This window comes from Castor canadensis, chromosome 15 (genome assembly GCF_047511655.1).
Source record: "Castor canadensis chromosome 15, mCasCan1.hap1v2, whole genome shotgun sequence".
NCBI lineage: Eukaryota > Metazoa > Chordata > Mammalia > Rodentia > Castoridae > Castor > Castor canadensis.
The window spans coordinates 73,089,420-73,114,448 of record NC_133400.1 but is presented as its reverse complement, the minus strand read 5'-3'; the positions used below and the strand labels follow the sequence as shown (position 1 = coordinate 73,114,448).

Below are 25,029 nucleotides of genomic sequence, written 5' to 3'. Positions count from 1 at the left end.
CAACATAAGAAGTATGTGTAAAAACATAAGCCTAATTTTATAGAAATCAAGGAGTTCTTTTGGGCAAAAGTACAAAAAAAGGGAAACTCAGATTTCCTGGTTATGTTAGGAATATGTCATTTACTGTAGATAGAACAGAATAGAAGGAATCCCCCACTTTCAAGACATGTCACCTATGTTAAACCATCACAGTGTATATCACTTAACATGTAGAACTCTATAAGGAAGATGATGGTATCCATACTTTATATGTAAAAAAAACCCTGGTTCTCAGGGAAATTAAGTCATTCATTCAAAGCCACACAGCTAGTAAGAGTGACAATCACTGTTGCCAAGTCCCAACCCAATGTTTTCTGTCACAACAAAGTACATTAAGTTCACATCAATGTGCATTTGGTAAGATTCATATTAAGATCTAACTGACCAAAATAAATAACCTGGGGTGGGTGAAGTATACAGAAAGGAATAAGGCTGTGAGAGCAAACTGTTTGTTGATCTCCTTACTAGGCTGGGCAGAAAGGAACAGACTGTGACCGCCCATGTGTGGGCATGGAGAACAGATCCCAGGTCTTTTGAATATAACTTGAGTGAAGACCCTCTTGGAGTCCCCAGCCACCAGACATGTTCCTATCCTGAATCTAGATTTCAGAACACTTGCTATAGGTCTTTGTCAGCTGCTGCTGTGCCCTCCACCAAATACTTGCTGAGACATTTGGGGTGGGGGAAGATCTTTCTGCCAATCTGCTCAGAGCTAATACTCCCAGCTAAGTGCACTGACACTCACCCTGTGCCACACACAGGCTGAGCAGTTGCATATGTGGATTGCATTGACCTAATAATACCCATTCCACAGATAAGCAAACTGACAGGGTGGTGAAGTTGCTTGTCCAAGGTCACACATGAGGAAATGGATACTTGAGAATGATTCCCAGGTTCTGGCTTCAACAGCTGAGTGGACAGTGGCACCACTGGCACTAGGTCTATAGCGACTAAAAGAGGTTTGGGGAAGATGGGTGGAGACGATGGATTAGAGGCTATTGATATACAATGAGTGGGACAGACGGCAGAGGAGAAAGTGATCTCTCTAGAACGCACAGCCAGGGAGAAGGAGGGAATGAAAATGATGCCAGCTTCCCTGACATGGCGCCATATTGTACGTAGTGCTCTATGCCTACCACCCTGTTGTGGGAAGCTTCTAGAACATGAAGTCTCCAGACTTCAGCCCTTACTTATCACTGCATGACGTACTGCTTTTCATAGTATTTCATTTACCAGTAGTTTTTGTTGGGCTGGGGATCCTGGCTAAGGCCTCCTTTGGCATTCTAAGGCCCTCTGCTGCTCTTCCCTTACAGGAACTGCCCACGTCTCTGGCGGGAAGAATCTGGGCATCCTGGAGTCCATGGGGCCACCCAGTCAGCCTATGCCCACGGACACCTCAGCCATCCTGCTTGACATGAGGCAGAGCGTGGCAGAACTCAGGCTCCAGCTCCAACAGATGCGGCAGCTCCAGGTATCCCTCGTGGTCATGCCCTCTGGTCCTCTGTCTTAGCTGCTCTAGGGCCGCCTTCTTCTCCTTACAGAGCCCTAGCCCTAGCCCTGGCTTCCCTGGGAGCCAATGGAAGAACAGCATAGAAGCCTACAGCTATAATCCTGGTCTAGAACTTTCTACCCCAGACAGTCTCTAACCTCTTCATTAAGCGATGTATACTTTTACAGAAGAAATAAAAATTCATTCAACAACTGCTTTTGGAAGAGGGCTGAAAGAAGCCTGTGGAGCATTCTAACAGACAGCCAAGGCCTCCAGTTTCTCTGTGTAGACCCTGCCCTCCTTCCCTGTGCCCAGGATGCTGCAGTTGACCCAGCTGTCCTCCCCCCTCCCCAAGGAACTGTGATGTATTAGGAACTATGAGTTTAGAACAAGGGAAAAAAAGCCACCCTGAATGATATGTTGAGAAAAACATCCACATTTATTTGGGTAGTATATTCTAACTTTTCTTTCCCAATGTCAGGGGAACCAGGGGAGAGGAAGACAACCCTTCATGTTAGGAATGCTGGACAGTGCATCCCATACATCTGACAAAGCAGGATACGCTACCACCTGGTGTGGGTCCCAAGGAGCTGGGGTGGTGCGTCTTTATGAGTTCACATGTCTGTATCCTGTGCCAGTCTTACACCTCCCTGCCTTTGGCAGTGGCTGCACATTGAGGACATGGTCCTGGCTTGGAATTTATGTAGGCATCTATGTAGAGCTTCCTTCAGAAGCTCCAAATCTAAACACTGCTAAAAAGCAGACACACCCAGGAGCCTGGGGCAGTCATGCAGGGGCGGAGACCTCAATAGTCAGAGGGCTGCAGCCTTCTCAGCCCAGAAAGGTGTGGTCAGGAGAGGACTTTGAATTACTGCTGTTCTGCCCATTTAGCACGCCAGTAACCTAAACCTGACATTTTTTTCACCCCCTAATTAAGGCTAAGAAAATGATTTCTGTTGTTCTCTACCCACCAAAGTAGCCGTAGTTGGGTGTGAATAATCCCAGCACTTAGGAGGCAGAGACAGGACTTTCTCAAGTTCCAGGCCAGCCTGGGCTACATAGTTGAGACCCTGTTTCAGATTTCAAGAAAAAAAGCAGGGCAGCTGGTTTGGAAGACCTGTCCTGGCACCCTACCTTGGATCTTGACAGTTGACAGAGCAGCTCACACACTGCTCAATACTCAGGTCTCTGTCTCTCCGGTAATGTCCTAGATACCTGGGACATTCAGTGCAAATTTATTTAAATCACTTCTGAACCATGTCATCTGTCATGGTCCCAGGTTCCTGTCCTTTGTTTGCATGGGCATCTCCTTGCTTTGCAGTTTTTAAATGACACTTTGCAGTAAAATGCAGTGTTGGGATTGGGCTGGAGTTGTATGCCATCGCAACAAAGTCAAATGTCTTCAATGTCCAGGCAGTAACGTGACATGAAGTGAGAAGGGGGTCCAGGGCAAACTGGTCCTTTCCAAAAGTACTCCCCACTGGATCCCAGCCACCTCTCAACCTGATGGAGCCCAGTATTTCAGTAGTTCAAGAGAAAAAAATTCTCTGTTTAAAAATGTTTAGAAGTAACTAAAACTTTCTTGTTTAAAACACCAAAGGCTAAAGGACTTATCTGCAGGTCAGAGAGGCCTCCTCAGCTGCCAGGATTTTACCTAGGATTTCTGGAGTTAAACCTCTTCACACTACTCCTGCCTTATAGCACCACCTGCTGGCTATTTGGAAGTTGTGCGTCCTCATTGGACCCTCACACCAGAAATAGCTACCATTTATGTAGCAAGCCCCAACTGCTCTCCAAAAGTGAGCAGTTGCTGGTTCGAGGACAAGGATGGAATTGCTTTAGAATAACTATCATACTTGCTTCGGATATTTCACAGGACTCTGAGGTGAATTTAGTACTGTGGCTGTAGTGGCTGGCATTGGTGGGTGCCCAGCTGGTTGGGACAGGTCTCCACAGGCTGTTCCCACTCCTTTCACCCCGTGAGCAATTGTGGTTCAGTGAGAACAAAGGCCTTGTTCTTTGGTCAAGGTCTAACAGTGCTGTTGTAGCCACACCTGTTCAATGTCACTGGCTTTGTGGAAATACCAAGAAGTGTGCCATTGAACTTAGAAATGTGTGCAGTTGTCTGGTGCAGACACAGGGGAGATAAGTACTTTGTTTCTTCACCTGGCTGTGACTGTTTGTGTCTCTCTGCCTTTGCATTCCCTAAGTCCCAGTCTTCTCTCTCCCCTCACACTTCTCTCTTCTCAGTCAGGGGAGTCTATTTAAGATAAAAACAATTTAGAATAATTAAACCATGGCACCACCAATCTCCTTCAGCACATATACATATTATTATACACCCAGACTGAAGTGCAAACCCCAAGTGATTGTAAGTCCAATAATGGAGCTAGCATCAGAGCTATGTGAGGCTCAGAGAAAGAGCCTCAAAAGAACAAAAACTGAATTAGAAATTCAAATGTTCTTTGAACTGTGTTATGAAATGGTGAAACTGAACAAAATCTTTTGTGCTTGGCAGCCGGCTCTGGTAATTAGATAATTAAGTCATCAGGAAACTCTAGACTGAGCATATCATATTTGAGCATTTAATTTTCAGAATTGAGGGAGTCTTCTCAAGAATAGATGATGAAGGTACAGGGGTTGGAGAGATTTCGACAGGGCAAAAGGGATGTCACAGATGGAAAAGAAACCCAGGTAAAAGGTCAAGAAACCTGCCATTCTCTCTCTCCAATTTTATGAGTTATCAATCTAAGAAAGGTTCTCAGCCTGGGAATGGTGGCTCTCATCTATAATCCCAGCTACTTGGGAGACAGCGATCAGGAGGATTGCAGTTTGAGGCCAGCTGGAAAAAACTTAGTGAGACCCCATCTCAAAAAAAACAAACTAGCTACATGGGCGGCATAGGTAGGAAGATCACGGTCTGAGGCAAAAACAGTAGACCCTATCCAAAAAATAGCGGAAGCAAAGGAGGGGTGGGCGCAAAACCCAAGTGGTTGAGCTAGCCATTGAACTAGGCCCTTGGTTCAAACTCTACACCCCTGAAAAAGTTCCCCATCTTGACAGGTATTGGGTCTACCTCAGGACCTTCACGAATGCTGGGGCCCCTGTGGGAGTCTGATCACAATGGCGTGGACTACAGGCTAGTAGGCTGGCAATTCTATAATGTTCCAGAGTAAACACTACTGCTCTTGAGTCTGGTTGTGGCGATGCATAACTTTAATCCCTGCTAATTGGGAAATGTTGGGAGGTGGAGGTAACCACAGTCTTGTGGTTAGAGGCCAGCCTGGGCAAAAGCATGAAACACTGTCTTAAACAAAAAAAAAAAAGAAAAAGACTAAAAGCAAAAGGAAGGACTAGGGGCTTGGCTTGAGTGGTAGAGCACTTGCTAGGCACTGAGTTCAATCCCCAGTACTGCCACAAAAAAGAGAAATTTACTGCTGTCAGGTTACTGTGAATGTCCAGTCCAGTGAGTGCTTCATGAAGATGTTGTCACCCCACTGTCACAGAGAGTAGAGCAGAGAGGAATGAGGTCCCCTCCACTCTGCAAGTCCAAAAGACCCAGCGACTTAAAACCTTGACTTCAAACAGTGCACCTCGTTCCCACCGGCCAGTCAGGCGCACCCCTACTTAGTTCCTTTCAGCACAGTGTGTAGAACTTGTGCTCACCACACATCATTGTCACCTAGCATTTCAGTCGCATTATCTGGATTCAGTGGAAAGGGTCTTGTACTTAACTTGTGCTCTTCAAAGGAGATTATCTTTCTCCATTACCCTTCCTGAAACGGTTCAGAAAAACAAGACATTTTCTAAATGATGAATGAGAGTCTTTTTCCCAAAATGCCCTAGTACTTAGATTTTCCAAAGTAATTCCAGATCACAGAAGTGACTGCAATTCTGCCCATCTCTGTGGGCAGAGGACAGAAAGATGTTTCTGGAAGGCTCTGTGAAGGCCAGATGAGACTTGACCTAAATCAAGAAAGTGGGTTCATTTTACTTCTCTAATTCCCACAATTTTTTCTTGGGCACTATCTCCTTTTTCTGCTTCCTGATAAATAAAAGATTGGGTTATTCTGAACTTAGTGTTACATTTTTAAGACTACTGAGAATTTCTTCCCCAGAGAGGGAGGACCAACATGACAAAGAAACCACAGTACACAGAGCTCTTGTATTTGAAATGATATAATGCAACAGTTATTTTATTGTATCTTTTTATATAATAGGGCCTTGTGGGAAAGTGCCAGGGCTTCGTTTATTTTCTGAGATCCAAAATAATGGTCAAGGGAGTGTTTCCCAGAGAAAAGCACAGTGGAAGTCGGCCTGTGTGGAACAGACCTGCCTTCTCCTGCCAGACAGAAATAATAAATGGAATTAGCACAAAATTGACAACTGAACTGCTGGAGGGTTTGCCAACCCATAGTCAGATCTTCAGACAAGGGACTGACCAAAATGGGGAGACAGTACCCAGAAACCTTGCTTCTGTGACCAGGCTTCCTTTGCTTTGTTCTCCAAAGTCTGGGGGAAGTTATTCAGGTAACCAAGAGTCAGTCGTTCTAGGATTTGGCTACCATCATGAAACTTTCTGATGGGTGACAACCTCTGCTCAGTGTCATTGTTAGACAACACTACTAGGGTCAAGACCACGTTTGCCTAAGAAATCAAGAATGAGCAGATAAGCCAGGTCTGTTTGGAGGTAGATGGAATTGGATTTAAACAGCTCCTTACTTTGTTCATGAAGTTGACATGGATAACTCATTTAATCCAATTAAATTTAATGGCTAAGAACATTCTTTCTGTGTAAGTATGCTTATAAAAACGTCAAAGACGTTTTCAGTTATTATGCTTCCAGCTATGAGGGAGTGATTGCAATTCTACTTGCCTTCCCACTATTGGCAACTAGAGAACTGAAAAATATGTGTAATAAATGCTTTCAGACACTGGACAGCAGCTAACACAGAACTGTGGTACACAGGAGAATGGAAGGAAGGAGGTAAAGCCTGCGATTGACTGGGCCTTCTGTCTGTGGGCTCCTCTCAGATGTCGTGCAGAGAGGGACAGCCCAAGCAGCCCAGGGATCATCTGGCTGGGCTGACAGATAAGATCAAAGTTTAGAGAGCTGAGGCAGCTAGAGTTTGTGGGATGGAGTACCAAATAGAAAAGCTCTGCAGAGAAAGAATTACACAGATCTGTGGGTCTGTGACTGAGTGCTAAGCCAAGTGTGTGGAGTGTGAACAGACCACTAAGCCAGCAGACCACCTAGTGGGGCAACTACATGCTAAAATCTTTCCAGAACTTACACAGGACTAAGAGTGGTCCAAGTTTGGACAAGCCAGAGTGAATAAGCCTCATTGAGCACCTGGGCATTCAGTAAGAGCTGTCTCTGAGTTCAAACCTAATACTGCCAAAAAAAAAGTATTAAAAGGAAAAAACTTTCAGAAAGAAGAAGATAAAAAACTTCCTAATTCATTTTGTGAAGCCAGTATCACTTTAAGAGCAAAACCAAAGGTATAAGAAAATCACATAGTCTCTCATAGAACTAGATGTAACAAATCTTTAAATAGCAATGAAATCCAGCAATATGTAAGAAGGATAATGCCAAAGTGTTGTAATATAGAAATAGAAAAAGAACCCTAAAGCAATATGTTTGATTTTATTAACACAAAAAAGAGAAAAATCATATCACTTCAATAAACACAGAGAAAGCATGTGACATAATTCACCATCAGTGATAAAAAATGCTTGGCAATAGGCAGATGGAGTGGCTCAAGCGGTGAGAGAGCCTTCCTAGCAAGTGTGAGGCCCTGAGTTCAAACCCCAGTACCACCAAAAAAAAATCCAACAAAAACTTAGCGATGTAATTCTCCATAAAGTCAGAATTAGGGCCGTGGAAGTCTACTTGCATTTCTGTTTTCCACTGTTCTGAAGATTCTCTCAAGCACAAGACTAGAAAGATAAATAGGGCCAAGAACTGGTGGCTCACCCCTATAATCCTGGCTACTCCGGGGACAGAAATCAGGAAGCCAGCCTCAACAATTAGTTCTTGAGATCCTGCCTCGAAAATACCCAACACAGAAAGGGCTGGCAGTGTGGCACAAGTGGTAGAGCACACATAAGGCCCTGAGTTCAAACCCTGGTGCCACCAAAAAAAAAAAAAAAGAAATAGAGATACACAAATGGGAAAGTAAACAGTATAATTGGCTTTATTCACAAATGGTGTGATTGTACACATGTGAAATCAAAAGGCATCTATATAAGTACTACTAGAAATAAGCGAATTTAGTAAAATCATGAGAATCAAGTCAATACATAAAATATTAATGTTGTAGTATATCCATACAATGAATGCCACTTAGCAATAAAAAGAAGATATTACCGAAACACACAATGACATGGCTGGGATCTTAAAAGCAGTATGCTGGGCTGGGGTGTGGCTCAGTGTCGGGGCACATTTAAGGCCCTGGGTTTCATCCCAACACTGCAAAAAAGAAAGAAGAAAGAAAGAAAGGAAGAGAGAGAGAGAGAGAGAGAGAGAAAGAAAGAAAGAAAGAAAGAAAACTCCCAGCAATGTACTGAATGAAAGAAGCCAGACACAGACACAAGGGAGTATGCACTGTGTTGTTCCATTTATATGACCTTCTAGGGCAGGAAAAACTAATCTATAATGACAGAAAGCAGACTGGAGTTTCCTTGGGCTAGGGTTGAGGACTGATCACAAAAAATCATGAAGAAACCTTTGGAGTGATAAAAAGTGCTGTCTGTCTGTCTGTCTTCTTAGTGGTGGTTACCCAGTGCATACATTTTGTCCAAATGTGAACTCATGGAACTGTGCATATCTTATTATTTGTAAACTACGCCTTCAGCGTTGGTTTTTTAACAGTGGAAATGTAAGCGTCACCAATACTCTGAGCTGCAGAGAACTACACAGTCAGGGCATTCAGAGAGGAGCATGGATCCACTTCTGTTTTCAGCACTTCAGCTTGCACTCAGCCGGGGTGGACAGGGACATTCCTACATGTTGGAGACAGTGGCAATAACACCAGGCAGGAAAGATCCAGGGAAGAGAAAAAAGTGGGCCAAGAAACTAGGCCAGCATTTAATTCCTTCGGGAATCACTTGTCACTGCCAGAGCACTGTGGAAAGTTCCCTTTTTTGGGACCCTCAGCTGGATGTCACAAAGCTCTTCTTTCTGGGCAAGAGGACAATAAAGGATAGAAGTCAAGGCAAGTGCCCCCCTCACGCCTTCTAGTGCAGTATGTCAGCTGTATTCCTTCTCAGAAACGAGATATGGAGATTTATCCCTAGAACAAATCGGTTTGGGGTATCTTCTGTGTGGTGGAAGCTGGAAATCATGGATGTACTCCCTTGATACAAGAGCAACTTGGGATGCTGGGGAGATGGTTGAGTAGAACTCAAATAACCTGGTTCTAATCCTGACTGCCTACAACTGCCAAGTGACCTGAAACAAGTCAGTGACCTCTCAGAGACTTAGGTTTCCTATGTTTCAAATTTCAATTTGAAGAATACTCTAATAATACTCTAAATACTCTAGTAATAATTTCTAGCTTAACAGCCATTATTAAAATCCATTGTCAATGACGTCGCAAAGTGATTGACCTTGTTCTTGCGGAGGGCTGTGCTCCCACCTCTTGGCACAGTGACATCGTCTGCCCTCTCACATCACTGTTCTTACATGAGGACACTGGCCTTAGTGGGAAGTCTGAGTCATTTGAGAAATTTAAAAAATTCCCAATATTTGGGTTGTATCCCAGACTAGTTAAATCAGAATCCCTCAGAAGTGGGCCCAAGTGTCCCTAACTTTTAGACCTATTTAATTCTCTAGTTATTTGTTCCTTACATATCAATCTCAACTCATTGCCCTCCCTGTCAAAGGTAATAGTGTGTGGGATTTGATCCATGCCATTGAGTTTGAGCATGCTATTTTATTTTGGGTTTTTTTGTAGTGTTGGGGATTGAACCAAGGGCCTTGTGCATTCTAGGCAAGTGCTCTACCACTGAGCTATACTCTCAGTCCTTTGGTTTTTGAAATAGGGCCTTGCTATATATCCCAGGTTGGCCTCAAACTCACAATCCTCTTGTATCGGTGTTGGGATTACAGGAATGTGCCATCATGATGCCCTGCTGACCATACCATTTTAACAGCAGGTGGGTAGCTGTGTGTATTTAATTGACCTGTATAGTGCTGACTTGTAGTCCTGCCACAGCCTCTGCAGTGGGAGCAAGGCAGAGCATTAGAGCTGAGCCCATGAGTCACTGTATATTCAACCATGTAGAGAAAATTCTGGATTCTCCACTATTCTCTGTTATCACAAACATTGATATTTAAGAAAGTTCAACGATTGAAAAGATTGAGTTTCTGCTATATGCTGGCATGTTGTCCTGGAGATTCTTCAGAGAGCAGAAAATTAACCAGGTGGAGGGAAGAGGCAGGAATAGCAAGTTCAAGGTCCCTATGGCAGAAAGGAGGTTGGCCAGTGAGAAAAACCAAAAAGATGTTGGTGTGGCTGGAGTAGAGACTAGCCATGTGGAAGGAGCACCTTGTGGACAGCATGGGAGCAAGCTGTCCTCTGTGCTGTGTCTCCAAAAATGGTGCCTTTCAGCAATATATTGACTGACTACTCTAAAGACCACAATAGAAGGACATTAACAAAAGAAGTGTAAGAACATGACTGTGAGTCATATAAGGAAGGTCACCAAGAGTGGCATAATTTTATCTGGATCCCTTCCAGACAAAACCACAGTCCCACCCCCAGGTTTCTAGTCTCTGATAACAATGACTGGTATGTACTCAGAGTTAGGTTTGTGCCAGATGCCATTGTAAGCACTTTTTATTGTCTCACTGAATCTCCAACATCAGCCAAGAGCTATGAAGTATTACCACCCTTTCTTATGGATGCGCACAGAACTTAACAAGTTGACCATGGTCCCACACCTACTAAGTGGTAAAACTAGAATTTGAACCAGGCAGTCCCTCTCTTCCTGGAAGCTAGTTAATCACCATGTAATGCTGGTGTTGGAACCCAGTGGTGGCTTTCTTGTGGCCCCCGTTAAAATGTTTTGTTTACTCAGAAAGTGAAAACCATGATGAGGCTTCAAGGAATGATAAGATGGTCAGTCAGATTGCAGTCCCCTTTGTGCTCACAGATAATGGGCTGTAAACAATAGCATCCTTACTCCCAGGAGGTGATAGATAGTAGCTGGAGAACAGCCCATGAAAACAGAAAACTCGGGAACAATGGAAATTCACTAATTGATATTCCTGGGGGAATTTAGGGGTAATATAATAAGTATAATATAATTGCTGATGTTAAGGCCGATGGGAATTCACTTCATAGATAGTTATCTTGCCTTAAGGACTAGAGCTTTGTGAAGCCTGGAAGCAAGCTTGGATGTCCTATGTTCTCTGGGATGAGAAACCAGAGAGTTCTGGAAACTCTGTAGAAATTGTGGGATTTGTACACAAGCAACCTTCATCAAGTGTAGGGAAATTAGTAAGTTGTCAAGAGCCTTATGCTCACCTAAAATCATTGTCATTACTACCATCAGCATTGAGTACCATGTTTTAAGGGTCTGTGATTCTATGGGATTGTATGTGGAGCCATACAAACATGATGGGGCCAATTCATTCTTAACAGGTACCCTGAAGCATTCCACAGCCAAGTCAACATTTGTAGAGTGTTTGTTCTCCGCCAAGCCATAGCTCATGTGTTCCTTAGACTAGCCAAAGAAAGTAGAAGATTCATCATTAGAGAAAAGGGGAAACAAAAAGCAAGAAAATCCACGTACCATGCACAGTCTCGTGGTGGCTGGGGAGAAGGTGTGGGAGTTGATCTTGTCAGCTTGCTTCTGAAGTTCATGTTTCTTGGCTGCTCTCTATAAAAACACATCGAAGACAGTTTATGCCTTGTGTCTATGATTCAATGGCCAGAGTATTAGAACAGATCCTAATTTTTGTAGACACAGATATAAAAGTCTGGTTGTCAGTTGGCTGCTAAAATGCAGCTGTTGGTGGAAGAAGCAATAGTACATAGTCTTGCTCCCTTGCCTTTCTTGCTGAAATAAGGATTCAGCTACAGGCTGTTTATTCAAATCCACTTCTAAAGACTTCAAGGCAGTCAGTCATCAGGATGTCAGGCAGGCAGAGCCCGTTGAGGCTGATTTCTCTCGCCCAACAGCTGCAGAACCAAGAGTTGCTGAGGGAGATGATGAAGAAGGCTGAGCTGGAAATCAGTAGCAAAGTGATGGAGACAATGAAGAGACTGGAGGATCCTGTGCAGCGACAGCGCACCCTGGTGGAGCAAGAGAGACAAAAATATCTCCACGAAGAGGAGAGGATTGTCAAAAAGTTACGGTGAGTACCACTCACTTGGGGCACGTCTAGTTGTTTATTCTGAAAAGAAAAAATGTCTTTGCCCACAAGGAGGCTCTTCTTAGTTGATGTTTTCACGCTCTGTTTTTATTAGGCCCCTACTGTGTACAAGTCAGAGTGTTCCACCAGCCTCTGAACATAAGTATCCCTCCATGGAGGTCCTAGAAAATCAATGGTCCCTAGGTGACCCAGCTAGGCTCTTCAAAAGTTGGAGCATCACGCTCTTTTCTAGGTCTTAGCCCCACACAAAATTAAAAGGAGTAAACGGCAAAACCCCATGATAAATGGAAGTCGGCCTTTCATCTCAACAAATTAAAACTAATGGCCCAAATAACATAGCACTAAAATTATCCTCCTATTATTCAGCTGTAGTTAAAATTGCAGAATTAAAATGTAAGGTGTGTCTGATCCAGAATGAAAGATGCTTCATTAGACGTTACCCATCTTATATGAGGTCCTTATTGAACACATTGATCAAGCCTCACTATCGAAATGAGCAGGGTTTTATTACTTCCTCGTCGGGAGTCAGACACATCTCTTATGTTAATGTATGTTTTGTTATGCAAGAAAGATTTATCATAGAACTATTTCACTTTTTAGTACAACGAATAGTAATTTTTCTGGGTTCCTGTAGTGTTAACGATTCTCTTTTTTGCTTGGGAAACTTAACTCTCCCCAGTTGGGATTATAAAGGAGTAACTTGGAGTTTCTTTTTAGGACCAGGATAACTGAAGTCTCCAGGATAAAAAGTGATATGTTCTAGCACCAGTTTCATGTTTGAGCTGTAGCTTAGAACAACCTGGTACCAATCCAGCGTGTTTGGTTGAAATGAGACTGTCCCCTAGCAGTCCACAGGGAAAAAGTCAATTTGTGTTACTGTTTTTCTGATAAGTTAGAACACAGTTATCCATATCTCACAACAACTTGTTTTATACTTAGTTCATACATTTATAGACAGGGTTAATCACCCACCATGAAGTGGTACGGCTTTTATTTTTCTGAAATGTTTTTTTAATTATTTAAAAATAGGTCTCAAGATTTATCTTTGAGACTTCTTTATACATATACATATACATATTTATATATATCCATTTAAAATATTTGTATAAGTTTTCTAGTAAAATTAGGAAAACAGAAAATGTCCTTCCTTTAAAATTTGAGTTTCTTGGTTAGCTTGCTTCTGGCCTTTAGAAAAAATCATCTTTAGGGTTGGGGTGTAGCTCAGTGGTAGTGTGTTTGCATAGTGTGTCCACGCCACAAAAAAAAAGAAAAGAAAAGAAAAAAGGAGCTGGGCATGTAGTATACAGCTACAATCCCAGAAATAGGAGGATCATGGTTCGAGACCAGCTCAGGCAAAAGTTAACAAGACTATCTCAAAAACAAGCCAGTTATGGTTGCACACAATGCTTGTGTCTTCAGCTACTCAGCAGGTGGCATCAGGAGGATCTCGAGTTCAAAACCAGCCTGGACAAAGGTAGCAGTGAGACCCTATCTCAAAAAAGAGAAAAAAAAAGCACACTGGTGAGGCAGGCACCCTGCTCCTTGAACTATGCCTCCAGCCCTTTTTCTCTGGTTATTTTGGAAATAGGGTCTTGCTTTTTGCCCAGCCTGGACAGTAACCCTCCTATTTTATTCCCACTGTAGCTGGGATGACAGGTATGCTCTACCATGCCCAGTCTTTTCTTTTTTTTTTTTTTTAAAGCATCTTTAATGTCAACAATGTCCTGAAACTAGTAACTCAGCTTAGGAATAATATAGGAAAGGTAAGAGGATTTTATCTGGGTGGCTGTGGAGTGGCCATAAATGACTAAGATGTGTACAGGGTCATGGGAAACTGTAGTCTAAGAAGCAGAACATAGAGATATGAGCATAGACCCAAACAGGTGGGCTACAGGTGCCAGATGAAACTACACAAAGGAAAGTCTGTTCTGAGCCCAGAGATCAAGAAGAATTCACCTGAATTAGCCATTAGTTAGATGCCCATAGCCACGGGCAGTACCATGCCTGTGGTAGTTTTAAAAGTGTTTGGGAAACTGAACTGAAATGGCCTTGAAGGCAGGTGGATCTCATCAGCAGATTCTAGAGACTTTCCAGGAAGAGGAACTGTGCAAACTAACAAGTCCCTGGACTGAGAAAATGCACGACATCTTTAGAGAATGGGGGAAGGGGGGGTTTCACTGATAATGTCTCCTATGTGAGCTGTGCCATTCCTACTTGTGTGGTGTCTTCCTGTATCTGACACCACACTCCCACCTTGGAGACCTACTTGGTGTCCATCTGGTCTGTGCTTATCAACATTGGAAGATCACACTTAACACAAACCTGAATCTGCTTTTTACAAGTTCCCACATCCACCCCCAGAAGCGGAATTTATCTGCTTGAACTTAGAATTCTGCAGTTTACAAAGCCACATGAGTGATTCCAAAGCTTCTTCACATGATGACTAAGCTCTTGAAGGATTTTTGACAAGGAAGTATTTTCTAAAGGTCCTCCTGGTGGTCTTGTTCAAGACTGATAGGGGAGGAGAAGCTACTGAGCAGTCCAGGCAAAAAGCAGTAAGACCTGAACCAAGCAGTAGAAGCAGGAAAAGGAAAAGAAATCAAAGGCAAAATACACTAAGTGATACTCACCTAAAGTCTGGGTTCTTCTTGTGTCTTTTAAAATACATATCCTTTAAATATTAGCATAAACCTTTGTTATACCTTATGTAAGATTCAAAGTAGGTTAACTAGATGGTTTTGTGTGGTAGGAGAACTTGACTTATGAAAAACAGCTGGAAACTAACTCTGGAACATTAGGGAAGCAGTGATCAGTCTCCACCTTTTTCCTCCTCCTTCCCCGCCTCCCTCCACTTGTTAGGCTCAGGTGCTGGTGAGCCACTCAGAGGGCAGAGAGATGAAATTTGGGCCTAAAATGATGGACATAAATTAAGTCAAGATCCTTTCTCTTTCATGGTTTTCTACATGGAAATAATATTTGGGTTTCTCATAAAAGTCAGATGAAATATGTTTCAACAAACTCTATGCTTCATTTTAACAATGGTAGAGTGAAAAGCAGCTCACACAGATAGCATCTGTGAACATCTGGTTTTCTGTTGAGCAAAGGTGATATGTTGATCACTATGCCAGAAGAGGTCCCAAATTCATTTTAGCTCCATTGTCTCTTTTATAGTTTTTTAATTAGTAACTGTGATCTTTAATGCTTTATGTAAAGGGATGCCATAAGTATACAATATGAATAGATGGGACATTGTTGTGGACAATGGGTATCAGTAGACGTTCTTGTGGGATCTCCTGTGTGTACAATTATAAAATTCAGGGGCACATTGTGTAGAAGAGATTAAAACAATTTTAGGCAGAGTGACTTTGGGTCAGATGACAGATCCTTGCAGGATTAACTGCAAACTAATTATCTTGAGTCTCAGTGATTCCATTGAAGCTTTGAGGAACTAGATCAGGTATGCAGTCAACACATGAAAGCAACTGTGTTCAGTCATGTGTGGAAGAGAACTTTTCTACATAAGAGTGCTGTATTTAGAGCTCTTTGACTGAGGGATGGACACAAGGCTCTCTAAATCAAGGATGAAGTGTCCTGTGGGTATGTTCACAAAACACTTTGCACCTTTCCATTGCTCACGAATGTGATCGCTGAGCAGGTGAAGTCTTCCCCTTTGGTTCTGAAGGGACATCATTTCATCTGAAATGATGAGAGAAGCAATTTCCATGACAGAATGAATGACATCACCAAATACTCCATCCCACTGGTAGAAGTGGATAAATTTGCCTCCTGGTCCTCATTGAATACAGCACATCCTGCCAGAACCCCTTCCACAGCTGCCATGGCTCCATCCACTTGCCCACCTGGCAGGAAGGTCTTCTTCAGCATCTTCTCACTGATAACCCTGTGCCTGCCTTTTGCTTTGCCCTCTGCCTGCTCTGCACGCAGGGCTCCCGAAGGTGCCATGGCTGTTCACTTACTGCCACCTAGTGGTCCTTCCTCTCAACGTTCCTTCTCCTTAGTCTTTAAGGTTTTCTCTGAGATTCATGGACAAGAAGGACTGATACCAACAGGTTAGTGGGGTTAGTAAGGTGCCCAAGGCGGACTGTTATCTTTGAGGTTGTTTCAAGTAAAATGACTGAATTTACCTCTGTTTGAATTGCTGTCTCTCACTCTCTCTCTCTCCCTTTCTCTCTCTCTCTCTCTCTCTCTCTCTCTCACACACACACACAGAAATCAGATCTGTAATTGATTCTTGTCTTTACAGCTTTGAAAGCAGAGTCAGTCCTTGTTAATAGGACAATCAGTGGAAACCAGAGCTTATCAATCAGCATTTTTGCTCTCCCTTCCCCAGGGACATTTGACAATGTCTGGAGACTTTCCTGTTTGTCACAAGTTGCCAGGGTTGGGAGTGGGCCAGGAATGCTACTAAGCATCCGACAGTGAACAGGACAGTCTTCCACAGAAGAATCATTTGGTCCAAAATGGCAAATACCAAGCAGAGAATCCTGATATAAACCCATCCAGGCTTCTTTTTCTCCACTACAGTGCTAGTTCGGTCTCCTCCCCTTCCCCACCCCCACTAACCAGTCACAAAGTGCACACCCAACTCCCTTAGCTGGCATCAGTAGCACTGAAAATGAAAACTGGGTCTTCAGCCAGGCACCATTCTCCCTGGCCAACATGGGCATCCCCGTAAACAGGCCCTGGGGAACCGGCCTTATGCATCAGTAGATTCCAGGCCACACCAAGCTGTCCTAATGTACACCTGCCATGCAAGTGGAAGTCTCACGAGGGCTGGGACACAACACAAGAGGAGGCTGGTGAGCTCTTTGCTCCTGTGCCTCCCCATCCTCACGACCTCCACTGCTGGCCCACTTCCCCCACAGCGAGCTGGAAGACTTTGTTGAAGACTTGAAGAAGGACTCTTCGTCTGCCAGCCGAGTGGTGACTCTGAAAGACGTGGAGGATGGAGCTTTCCTCCTGCGACAAGTGGGAGAAGCTGTCGCCACCCTGAAAGGTGAATGTTTTGCTGGAGAGGAGAAGTCCTCAGTGTGTACCTGGGGTGTTTGAAAATCTGTCAGTCGTGTGCTGGGCAAGGTCGCGCTCGCTGGTAATCCTGGCTACTTTCGGGAGGCTGAGGCAGAAGGATCGCTTGAGCCCTCGCTGGTAATCCTGGCTACTTTCGGGAGGCTGAGGCAGAAGGATCGCTTGAGCCCAGGAGTTCTAGACCAGGCGGGGGCAACATAGCAACACCATCTCAAATTTTTAAAGACACAACAATCTGTCAAATAGTGCAGGATGCATCCGTGCCTGCGTGTAAGTGTTTATCAAACATCAACGCAGGCCAGGAACTTGAGATCTTGTGCAACAAACATCCCTGCCTCCTTACAGCCTGTATTTTAGTATATTAGTAGGCTTTTCTTCTTTATTTTATTATTTTTTTTCGTATTGGGTTCTGGTACTTGAACTAAGGGGCTTGTGCTTGCTAGGCAGGTGCTCTGTGTACCACTTGAGCCACACCTTCAGCCCATTTTGCTTTTAGGTTATTTTTCAGATAGGGTCTGACGGTTTTTGGACTGGGGTGGCCTCTAACCATGCTCTTTCTACCTGTGCCTCACTGTAGCTGGGAGGGCTGGGCTGGCCTTGAACCATGATCCTCCCAATCTCTGCCTCCAGAATAGCTGGGATTACTGGAGTAAGCCACCATACCAGGCCTTAGATAAGATGCTGGACACCTGTGCCAAACTCATTAAAAACAACCCTGATATTCAGTTGGTCTTATCCCAATTATATAGGGTATGGGCCTAAAGGGGCTGTGACCTTCCCCACTGTCATTTCTTCTGCCTTCTGTGCTCTTAACTCAACATGTGGGTGCCGCTGCCCAGTATTTGGAGAGGGGTGGGATGGGAGTGCATGTTCTGGCATTTTCCCTACATTTCACCAGCTGCTTTGGCCTGCAGGGGAATTTCCAACCTTACAAAACAAGATGCGTGCTGTCCTGCGCATAGAAGTAGAGGCCGTGCGTTTTCTGAAGGAGGAGCCGTACAAGCTGGACAGCCTCCTGAAGCGTGTGCGGGGCATGACAGACGTCCTGACCATGTTGCGGAGGTGACCAGTGCCCTCCAGGCTGGAGTGGCCTTTGAGGAGGAAGGGGAGGCAGGGAAGCTGGGGGCAGGGGGAGATGCCGGGGACCCCAGCCTTGGTCTCTCTCTGAGGGCCCCTCTGCAGTGTCGTTACTTCCAGTCTTATATCTGACGTCCTGGGACACAGCCATGACTCTTTGGGTCCTGAACCTTTGTTGTAATGTGGCTTAAGGTTCTTGACTTCTCCTGCTAAGTCCACACCTGACGATTCAGGAAAGAATTGTGGTCTCCTATAAGAGCACTCATTTTAAATTGTCACAATGAGCTTTTGCCTCTCTTCATTAAGTCATACCTAAAAGACTAAAACACACCACCCTTATGAAGGAAAAGAGATATGGGCTAGTGGGTGACAGCCCATTGTCCCTGGGAGGCAGTTAACAGATGTTTTCATGGCCAGCGCAGGATGACGGGGCTCAGTGTTTGTCTTACCTCTACTGAAGGCAGGTTCTGAAAGAAGATGGGATTGCGTTTCGAATGTCGTGCGACCATCTGTCTCATAAAATAGCGCCACTTAAGTAATGTAAAAAATAAAAGAAATATAGTTGTCATTAGATGGCTATCCCACACCTTTTTACAAATGGTTGTGTATGAGTTTCTTTTGAGTGTAACACTGTACTCAGCCTGGAGAAAGACAGAAGGATGGTAGACATACATACACCCCCCCCCAAGGACAGACGTGTGTCCTTATGCCATAGTAAAGAAAACATAAGACATGGCCAAGGTAGAATGCTAGAGGTAAGAGAGGGCAAAGCCTTGAGAATCCTTGGAGACTTAAGGGACTGGGAGAAGCAAAGTAAAAAGTGAAAGAAACAGAGAAGTTAGTAATAGAGGACAGTCACAGAATGAAATGGCATTTTCCAAATCAGAGGGGACAGGGGACTGGCAGAGTGGCTCAAGTGGTAGAGCACCTGCCTAGCAAGCATGGGGTCCTGAGTTCAAATCCCAGTACCACTCCCCCACCAAAAAGGGAAAAAAAAAGAAAAGAGAGAGTGTGTGTGTGCATTTTAGTAAGAAGGGAATACAGGACTAATTAAAATTGCAGATCAAGTCCCAAGTTTGACATTGTCTTACATAAAACTTTTCCACATTAATTGTAACTGCACCCAAGGAAGACATTATTATCATCGTCATTGTCCCCATTACATTTTACAGAAAAGTATCAGAGGCTGAAAAAGGTGGTATCCCATCATCCCATAGCGAGTTCAAAGTAGAACTGGTACTCAAAGACAGGTGTCTGACTCCAAAGTTCCCATGTTTCCCACTATATTCTGGGTACAGATGTCAGATACCATCATATGACTCCAAGAGAACTGGACATGGTTACACACACCTGTAATACCAGCACTCAGGTGGCAGAGGTAGGAGGATTACAGGCTGAAAGCCAGCCTGGGCTACATAGGGAGATTCTGTCCCATAAAACCAAGGGCTGGGAAGGTAGCTTTTGATGGTAGAGCACTTGCCTTGGATAGTTGAGTCCAGGTTGAGTTACAGGAAGAGCAAACAAAAGCAATTAGAATATAGGCCGCCCTGCCCTCCGCGTCTGCCCAGAGAGTGTGAAGGACTTTGGGAACCTTCTCAGTAACAACCAGCTGGATCTGAGGGCAGCACAGAGGACTCAGTATCATTAGACACGTTCACTGCATGTCACTGCCCCCCATACTGAAAGACTGTCATCAGACTAGACATCAGTGCAAGTACAAAGGGAAGGAGAACATCCCCGCCTGGAAGGACAGGGAAAGAGGTAACTAGGAGTCCATCCAGGGCCTTAGGAAGTTGTCATGGAAACCCTCATCCTCATCCCTGAGCTGCAACTCTGATTTTCTGAATGTTTTCACCTCACCTGTCTTTGGGAAGCCTGGCGTTCAAGTACACACAATGGGAAGATGGAAGGTACATATTTCAGCAGTTAATTTGCTCTGCATGTTTTCTCCTAGACACGTCACCGATGGGCTTCTGAAAGGCACAGATGCAGCCCAAACTGCACAGTACGTCGCTATGGAAAAGGCCACGGCTGCAGAGGTCCTGAGGAACCAGGAGGAGGCAGCCCATGGCCCTGGGCAGCTCCCGCATTGTCCAGGTGTCCCTGGCGATGTGAAGTCAGAGGTGGTGGCCCTGTCTGGCATGACAGTTCACCATGCACAGAGCTCCCCTGTGGTCATCCAACCCTCCCAGCACTCCTCAGCCCTGCTGAACCCCACCCAGAACTTGCCTGGAGGGACTGGTCCCCACACAGCCAGCCCCCCAGCAGCCACACAGGAAGTGACCTCTGTGCTGCAGTCGGCTCCAGGCCCCCAGTCCCCTCAGACACCCATGAATGGTTCTACCGTGCAGAGCTTGTTCACTGAAGACATCCACAGTTCCAGTGCCAGGAACAGGGCGGTGTCCACTGAGGTAGAGTCCATTCCCATGGCTGGGACCCCTAACCACGGTCCCTCCCCATAACATGCTCTCCCAGCTCCTAGACAGCAGTTCCTGCATAGAAGTGGAACTGAGGCACAGGAGCTTGTAACTGCGTTTAATTTCTAACAGACTCATAGAAACACAGAAGTGTGCCTATTAATAGAGTACTACGTGATGTTTTGATGCATGGGTACATGTTTGCATTGTGTAATCAAGGAGGGAGATTGTTCTGTTCTTAGTTTGGGGGATTTTGATTCTGTTCGCTTGCTCAATTTAAAAAAAAAAAGTTGGTAGTGGAAAACAACACATTTTGAAAGTGTTATCTGTGCCACCCCCTCCCCCTTTTTGGGACTGGAGTTTGAGCTCAGGACCTCACACTTGCTAGGCAGGCGCTCTGCCATTTGAGCCACTCCACTAACCCTTTTTGGTGATGGGTTTTTTCAAGATAAGTTCTCAAGAACTATTTTCCCAGGGCTGCCTTTGAACCACGATCCTCACGATCTCTGCCTCCTGAGTAGGTAGGTAGGATTGCGGGCATGAGCCACCAACACCCTCCCCCCGCCTTTTTTTGGGGCAGTGCTGAGTCTCAAACTCGGGACCTTGCGCGTGCTGAGCAAGCGCTCTGCCACTCGAGCCTCACCTCCAGCCCTTTCTGCTTCAGTTGATTTTTCAGATAGGATTTGGCATGGGTTTTTGTTTTTTTTTTGCTCAGGCCAGTCTTGAACTACAAGTGATCCTCCCACCTGTATAGCTGGGATTACAGATACACACCATCAAACCCAGCTTGTTCTTTAAGATCAGGTCTTGCTAACTGTTTTGCCCAGCCTAGCCTTGACTCATGATCCTCCCATCTCCACCTCCCATGTAGCAAGAATTACAGGCATGAGCCACCATGCACAGCCTTGTCTCCATTTTATTTATTTAGTGTTGGCAGAAATATAAGTAAGTGCTCAGTGATAACTTGAGGGGCGACTTGGGGTTTCAGCACTTACAACCCTGTGGATGAATGTCACCTGGGCTGAAATGCAGCCCATGTAGCTCTAGAGAATGTGGCCAAGAACAGGTGGTGAGGACTCTGTAAGATCTGAGTCCCAGCATCCCTCACATAGAAAGCAGGGCATTATTTTACCAATACTTTAACCGTGTCACACCCCCTCTCCCTCCTCTGTGAAGTCTCTAGACTCTATTAGCTTTTCCCTCTGGCTTTGAGCCTTGCCTCACTTTCTGTTTTCCTTCAGAAAGTAGAACGGAAATGGGAAGATAAAAGGCAGAACGTGGACCACTGCAATGGAAAAGAGTTCGAGAAGCTCCTGGCAGAGGCTCAGGCCAATATCATGAAGTCAATTCCAAACCTGGAGATGCCACCAGCTTCTGGCCCACTGCCCAAGGGAGATGCCCCAGTGGACAAGCTGGAGCCTTCAGGTGAGCTCCAGTCCCACAGCAGCTACTCAGGGAGCTGGGCAGCTGACTGTCCTCAGGTCAGTGTGGTGTCACACATGGAAGCCTGTGCCGGCAAGGCCAATGGCTCACTTCTAAAAATCCTGTAAAGTTTGGTCATTGGAAAAACAAATCCCCAGGTGATCCTGAGATCTTTCCTACTGATTCTCAAGTCTCACCATGGCAGGGAAGTCACGTTCAGTTTTCGTATACTAAAACGATGTCCAGTAAAAGAAAATGTAAATTTCTACCTTCACACTTCACAGCACCAGCTGGGAGAATAGAAAGTCTGCATTTAAAACAAGAGCTGGTAGCTCACGCCTATAATCCTAGGTACCTGGGAGGCTGACATCAGGAGGATCATAGTTCAAGGCCAGCCCGGGCAAATAGTTCATGAGACACCCCCCCTTCCAAAATAACCACAGCCAAACAGGCGGGGAATGTGACTCAGCAGTAGAGCACCTGCTTAACAAGTGAGAAACCCTGAGTTCAAACCCCAATATGCTGCAAAAAGGAAACACCAGCTTTTATGAGCTGCCCAGGAGATATTCGATCACAAGACAAAACTGCATTTTTAAAATCAGAATGAGTAGAATGTATGTCTAACCAGCTTGTCTATGTATTTGACATACATTTGAATGTATGTCAAAGCTGTAAAATACAGTCATGTGCCACATAAGACTTTGGTCAGCAGTGGACCACATGAGACAATTATATCACCTGGTGACACTGCTGCCATCTCAGTCTGTGCAGATACACTCTGTGGTGTTTAGACCTACAAAAGTGCCTAAGGACACACTTCTCAGAATGTACCCGCTGTTAGTGATACGTGACTGTAACTTTTTAAAAACACACTTCTAAATCTTCCACTAATGACAAGCCACATGCCTCATTCTGATCCTAAAATTACAGATATAGAGATGTTATTTATGTGCAGTTTAATAACTGCAATGTCACATGCAACAGTACCTGTCGAACAACTAAAATTACCTTGAAAAAGAATGGCCATATTGCCTTCCTGTCCAGGAACACTGGAGTGGGGTGGACCTTGTTTCACTGGCACATTCCCTCCCCACATTCACTCATTTCATTCCTGGAACTCTGCCCTTCAGTCTGGGCTGGAGGCCTCCTTTCCCCTTCCTTCTGGAAGCTAGGCAATGACTACCCAGAAGGGTAGGATCCCAGGAGGAGCTGTTCTTTTCCCATAAAGCTGACTTTTCTCCCAAGGTCCCCAGGGAGGATTTCTGAGGGGTAAAGCTGATCTATGGCATCACACTCCGACCTGCGGAAGTCTGCCTTCCCCGTTGTTAATTCTGCCATACAGTCCTTTGATGTCTTCCATGGTTCCCATAAGTATTCCTTCTCATCTTTACACAGCAGAATAGGTCCTTGGATTTTGTTAAAATCTTCAGTCTTTCAGATAGAAAAATGTTTGCATAAATTATTTAAATTACTCCCAAAGGTATTTTTACTTAGTTAAAATGTTCTGTTAGGGCTGGGGTCATGATTCAAGTGATATAGCACTTGCCTAGCAAGTGTAAATGTCCTCAGTTCAATTTCCAGTATTGCTCCCCATACACAGATAGATAGATAGATATGTGTATTGTATATATACACACACACATACATATACATACATATCGGCCAGGTATATATCATGGCACATGACTTAGTCCCAGGAAGGTGGAGATTGGGAGAATCACAATTCAAGACCAGCCCAGGCAAAAAGTTAATGAGACCTAGTCTCAACAATTAAACTAGATGTGGTGATTCTCACCTCTAATCCCAGCTAGGTAGGAGGATTGAAATCTGAGGCGAATTCTGGGCAAATTGCAAGACCCTATCTGAAAAATAAGTAAATTAAAAAAGGGCTGGATGTGTAGATCAAGTGGTAGATTCTTGCTAATCCACCTTAGCAGGATTCTTTGCTAAAATGTGACCAAGGTCAAGTCAAGAAGGGATCTCAGGGGAGCTTAGTCAAGTTACAGAGCAGAGAAGACAGTTCCTCCAGAACTGAGCAGCTGTGCCAGTCCTAGAGAGACCCACAAAGCCAAGGCAGCCCTCCCAGGCTGGGCTGTGGCTGACTCAGGAACTGCAGGACCCTGTGACAGGTACCCTTGGCAGGTGAATCACTTGCTTTTGTTCACCTGGATGACTTGCCTGGGTCTTCATTACAGCTTTAAGTAGAAACTCAAAATCTTCCTGAAAAACCTGGTAGGAAGCCAGGCCATGCCCTAGAGAGAGCAGGGACAAAGCCCCAGGTCTTGAACTGGAGACTCCATTGCTTTGTGGAACAATGGGGTGGAAAGTGGAGAAGGGCAGAGCCTATTGGGTTGACTTTTTGAGTAATGAATATCTTTTCCTACGACTAGAGGGAGCTGAGCACATCCTGTCTCCCAACTCTGGCCTCACCCTAACTTGTCATCTTCTCGTTTCTATGTTTGCTGCCTTCTTTGTCCAACTCCATAACTATATAAATAATAATTTTAAAATTTTCCCCTGGCTTTGTTCTTTATTCCCATTTCCTCATTGGTCCTCCCTTGTCCATAGTTTCCCTAACAGTAACCTGTATAAATCTCTCTTTTTGTTTTTTGTCAGTATGAGGGTTTGAACTCAGGGCCTCATTCTTGCTCTGCTACTTGAGCAACCCCGCCAGCCCTTCTTTGTTTTGGGTATTTTTGAGATAGGGTCTAGAGAATTATTTACCCTGGCTGGTCTTGAACCCGATCCTTCTGATCTCCACCCGCTGGGTAGCTAGGATTACAGGAGTGAGCCATCGGTGCCCAGCTGTAAATTCCTTACATAAAGCTATTTTTTTTTTAGACTGCGATGAGGAAGGCTTTGGAGGCCTTGTACTGGTTTTGCACTTGCCTTTAGTTTTTCATTTTTCATTTTTCCAATGTTTCCTCAGTCTTTTTGCACAAGAAATTCAGTTAATAAAAAACAACAAATAGTTTGCACAACATTTACAATAAGCCAAGGGCTCTATATAAGTCATTTAATCCTCTGAATATCCCGGTGGAGAAGGTATCATTGCAATACCAACATAACAGATAAGAAAACTGACACAGAGAAAGGTTAGTCATTTTGAAGGGTCTCTCTGGGACTTAAATCCAGTTGGTCTTACAGGTCTATAC

The 25,029-nt window shown here is 44.5% G+C and overlaps 1 protein-coding gene across 24 annotated transcripts in view; it reads left to right on the top strand.

The window, feature by feature from the left end:
• Kiaa1217 (KIAA1217 ortholog) overlaps positions 1–25,029 on the top strand; it is a 444,456-nt gene that overhangs the window by 406,271 nt on the left and 13,156 nt on the right. For all 24 annotated transcript variants that reach the window (XM_074056502.1, XM_074056503.1, XM_074056504.1 and 21 more), the window contains 6 exons: positions 1,353–1,510; positions 11,719–11,894; positions 16,799–16,929; positions 17,873–18,020; positions 19,990–20,446; positions 21,694–21,877. In XM_074056502.1, coding sequence (XP_073912603.1) covers positions 1,353–1,510; positions 11,719–11,894; positions 16,799–16,929; positions 17,873–18,020; positions 19,990–20,446; positions 21,694–21,877 — 1,254 coding nt within the window. The remainder of the gene's footprint in view (positions 1–1,352; positions 1,511–11,718; positions 11,895–16,798; positions 16,930–17,872; positions 18,021–19,989; positions 20,447–21,693; positions 21,878–25,029) is intronic.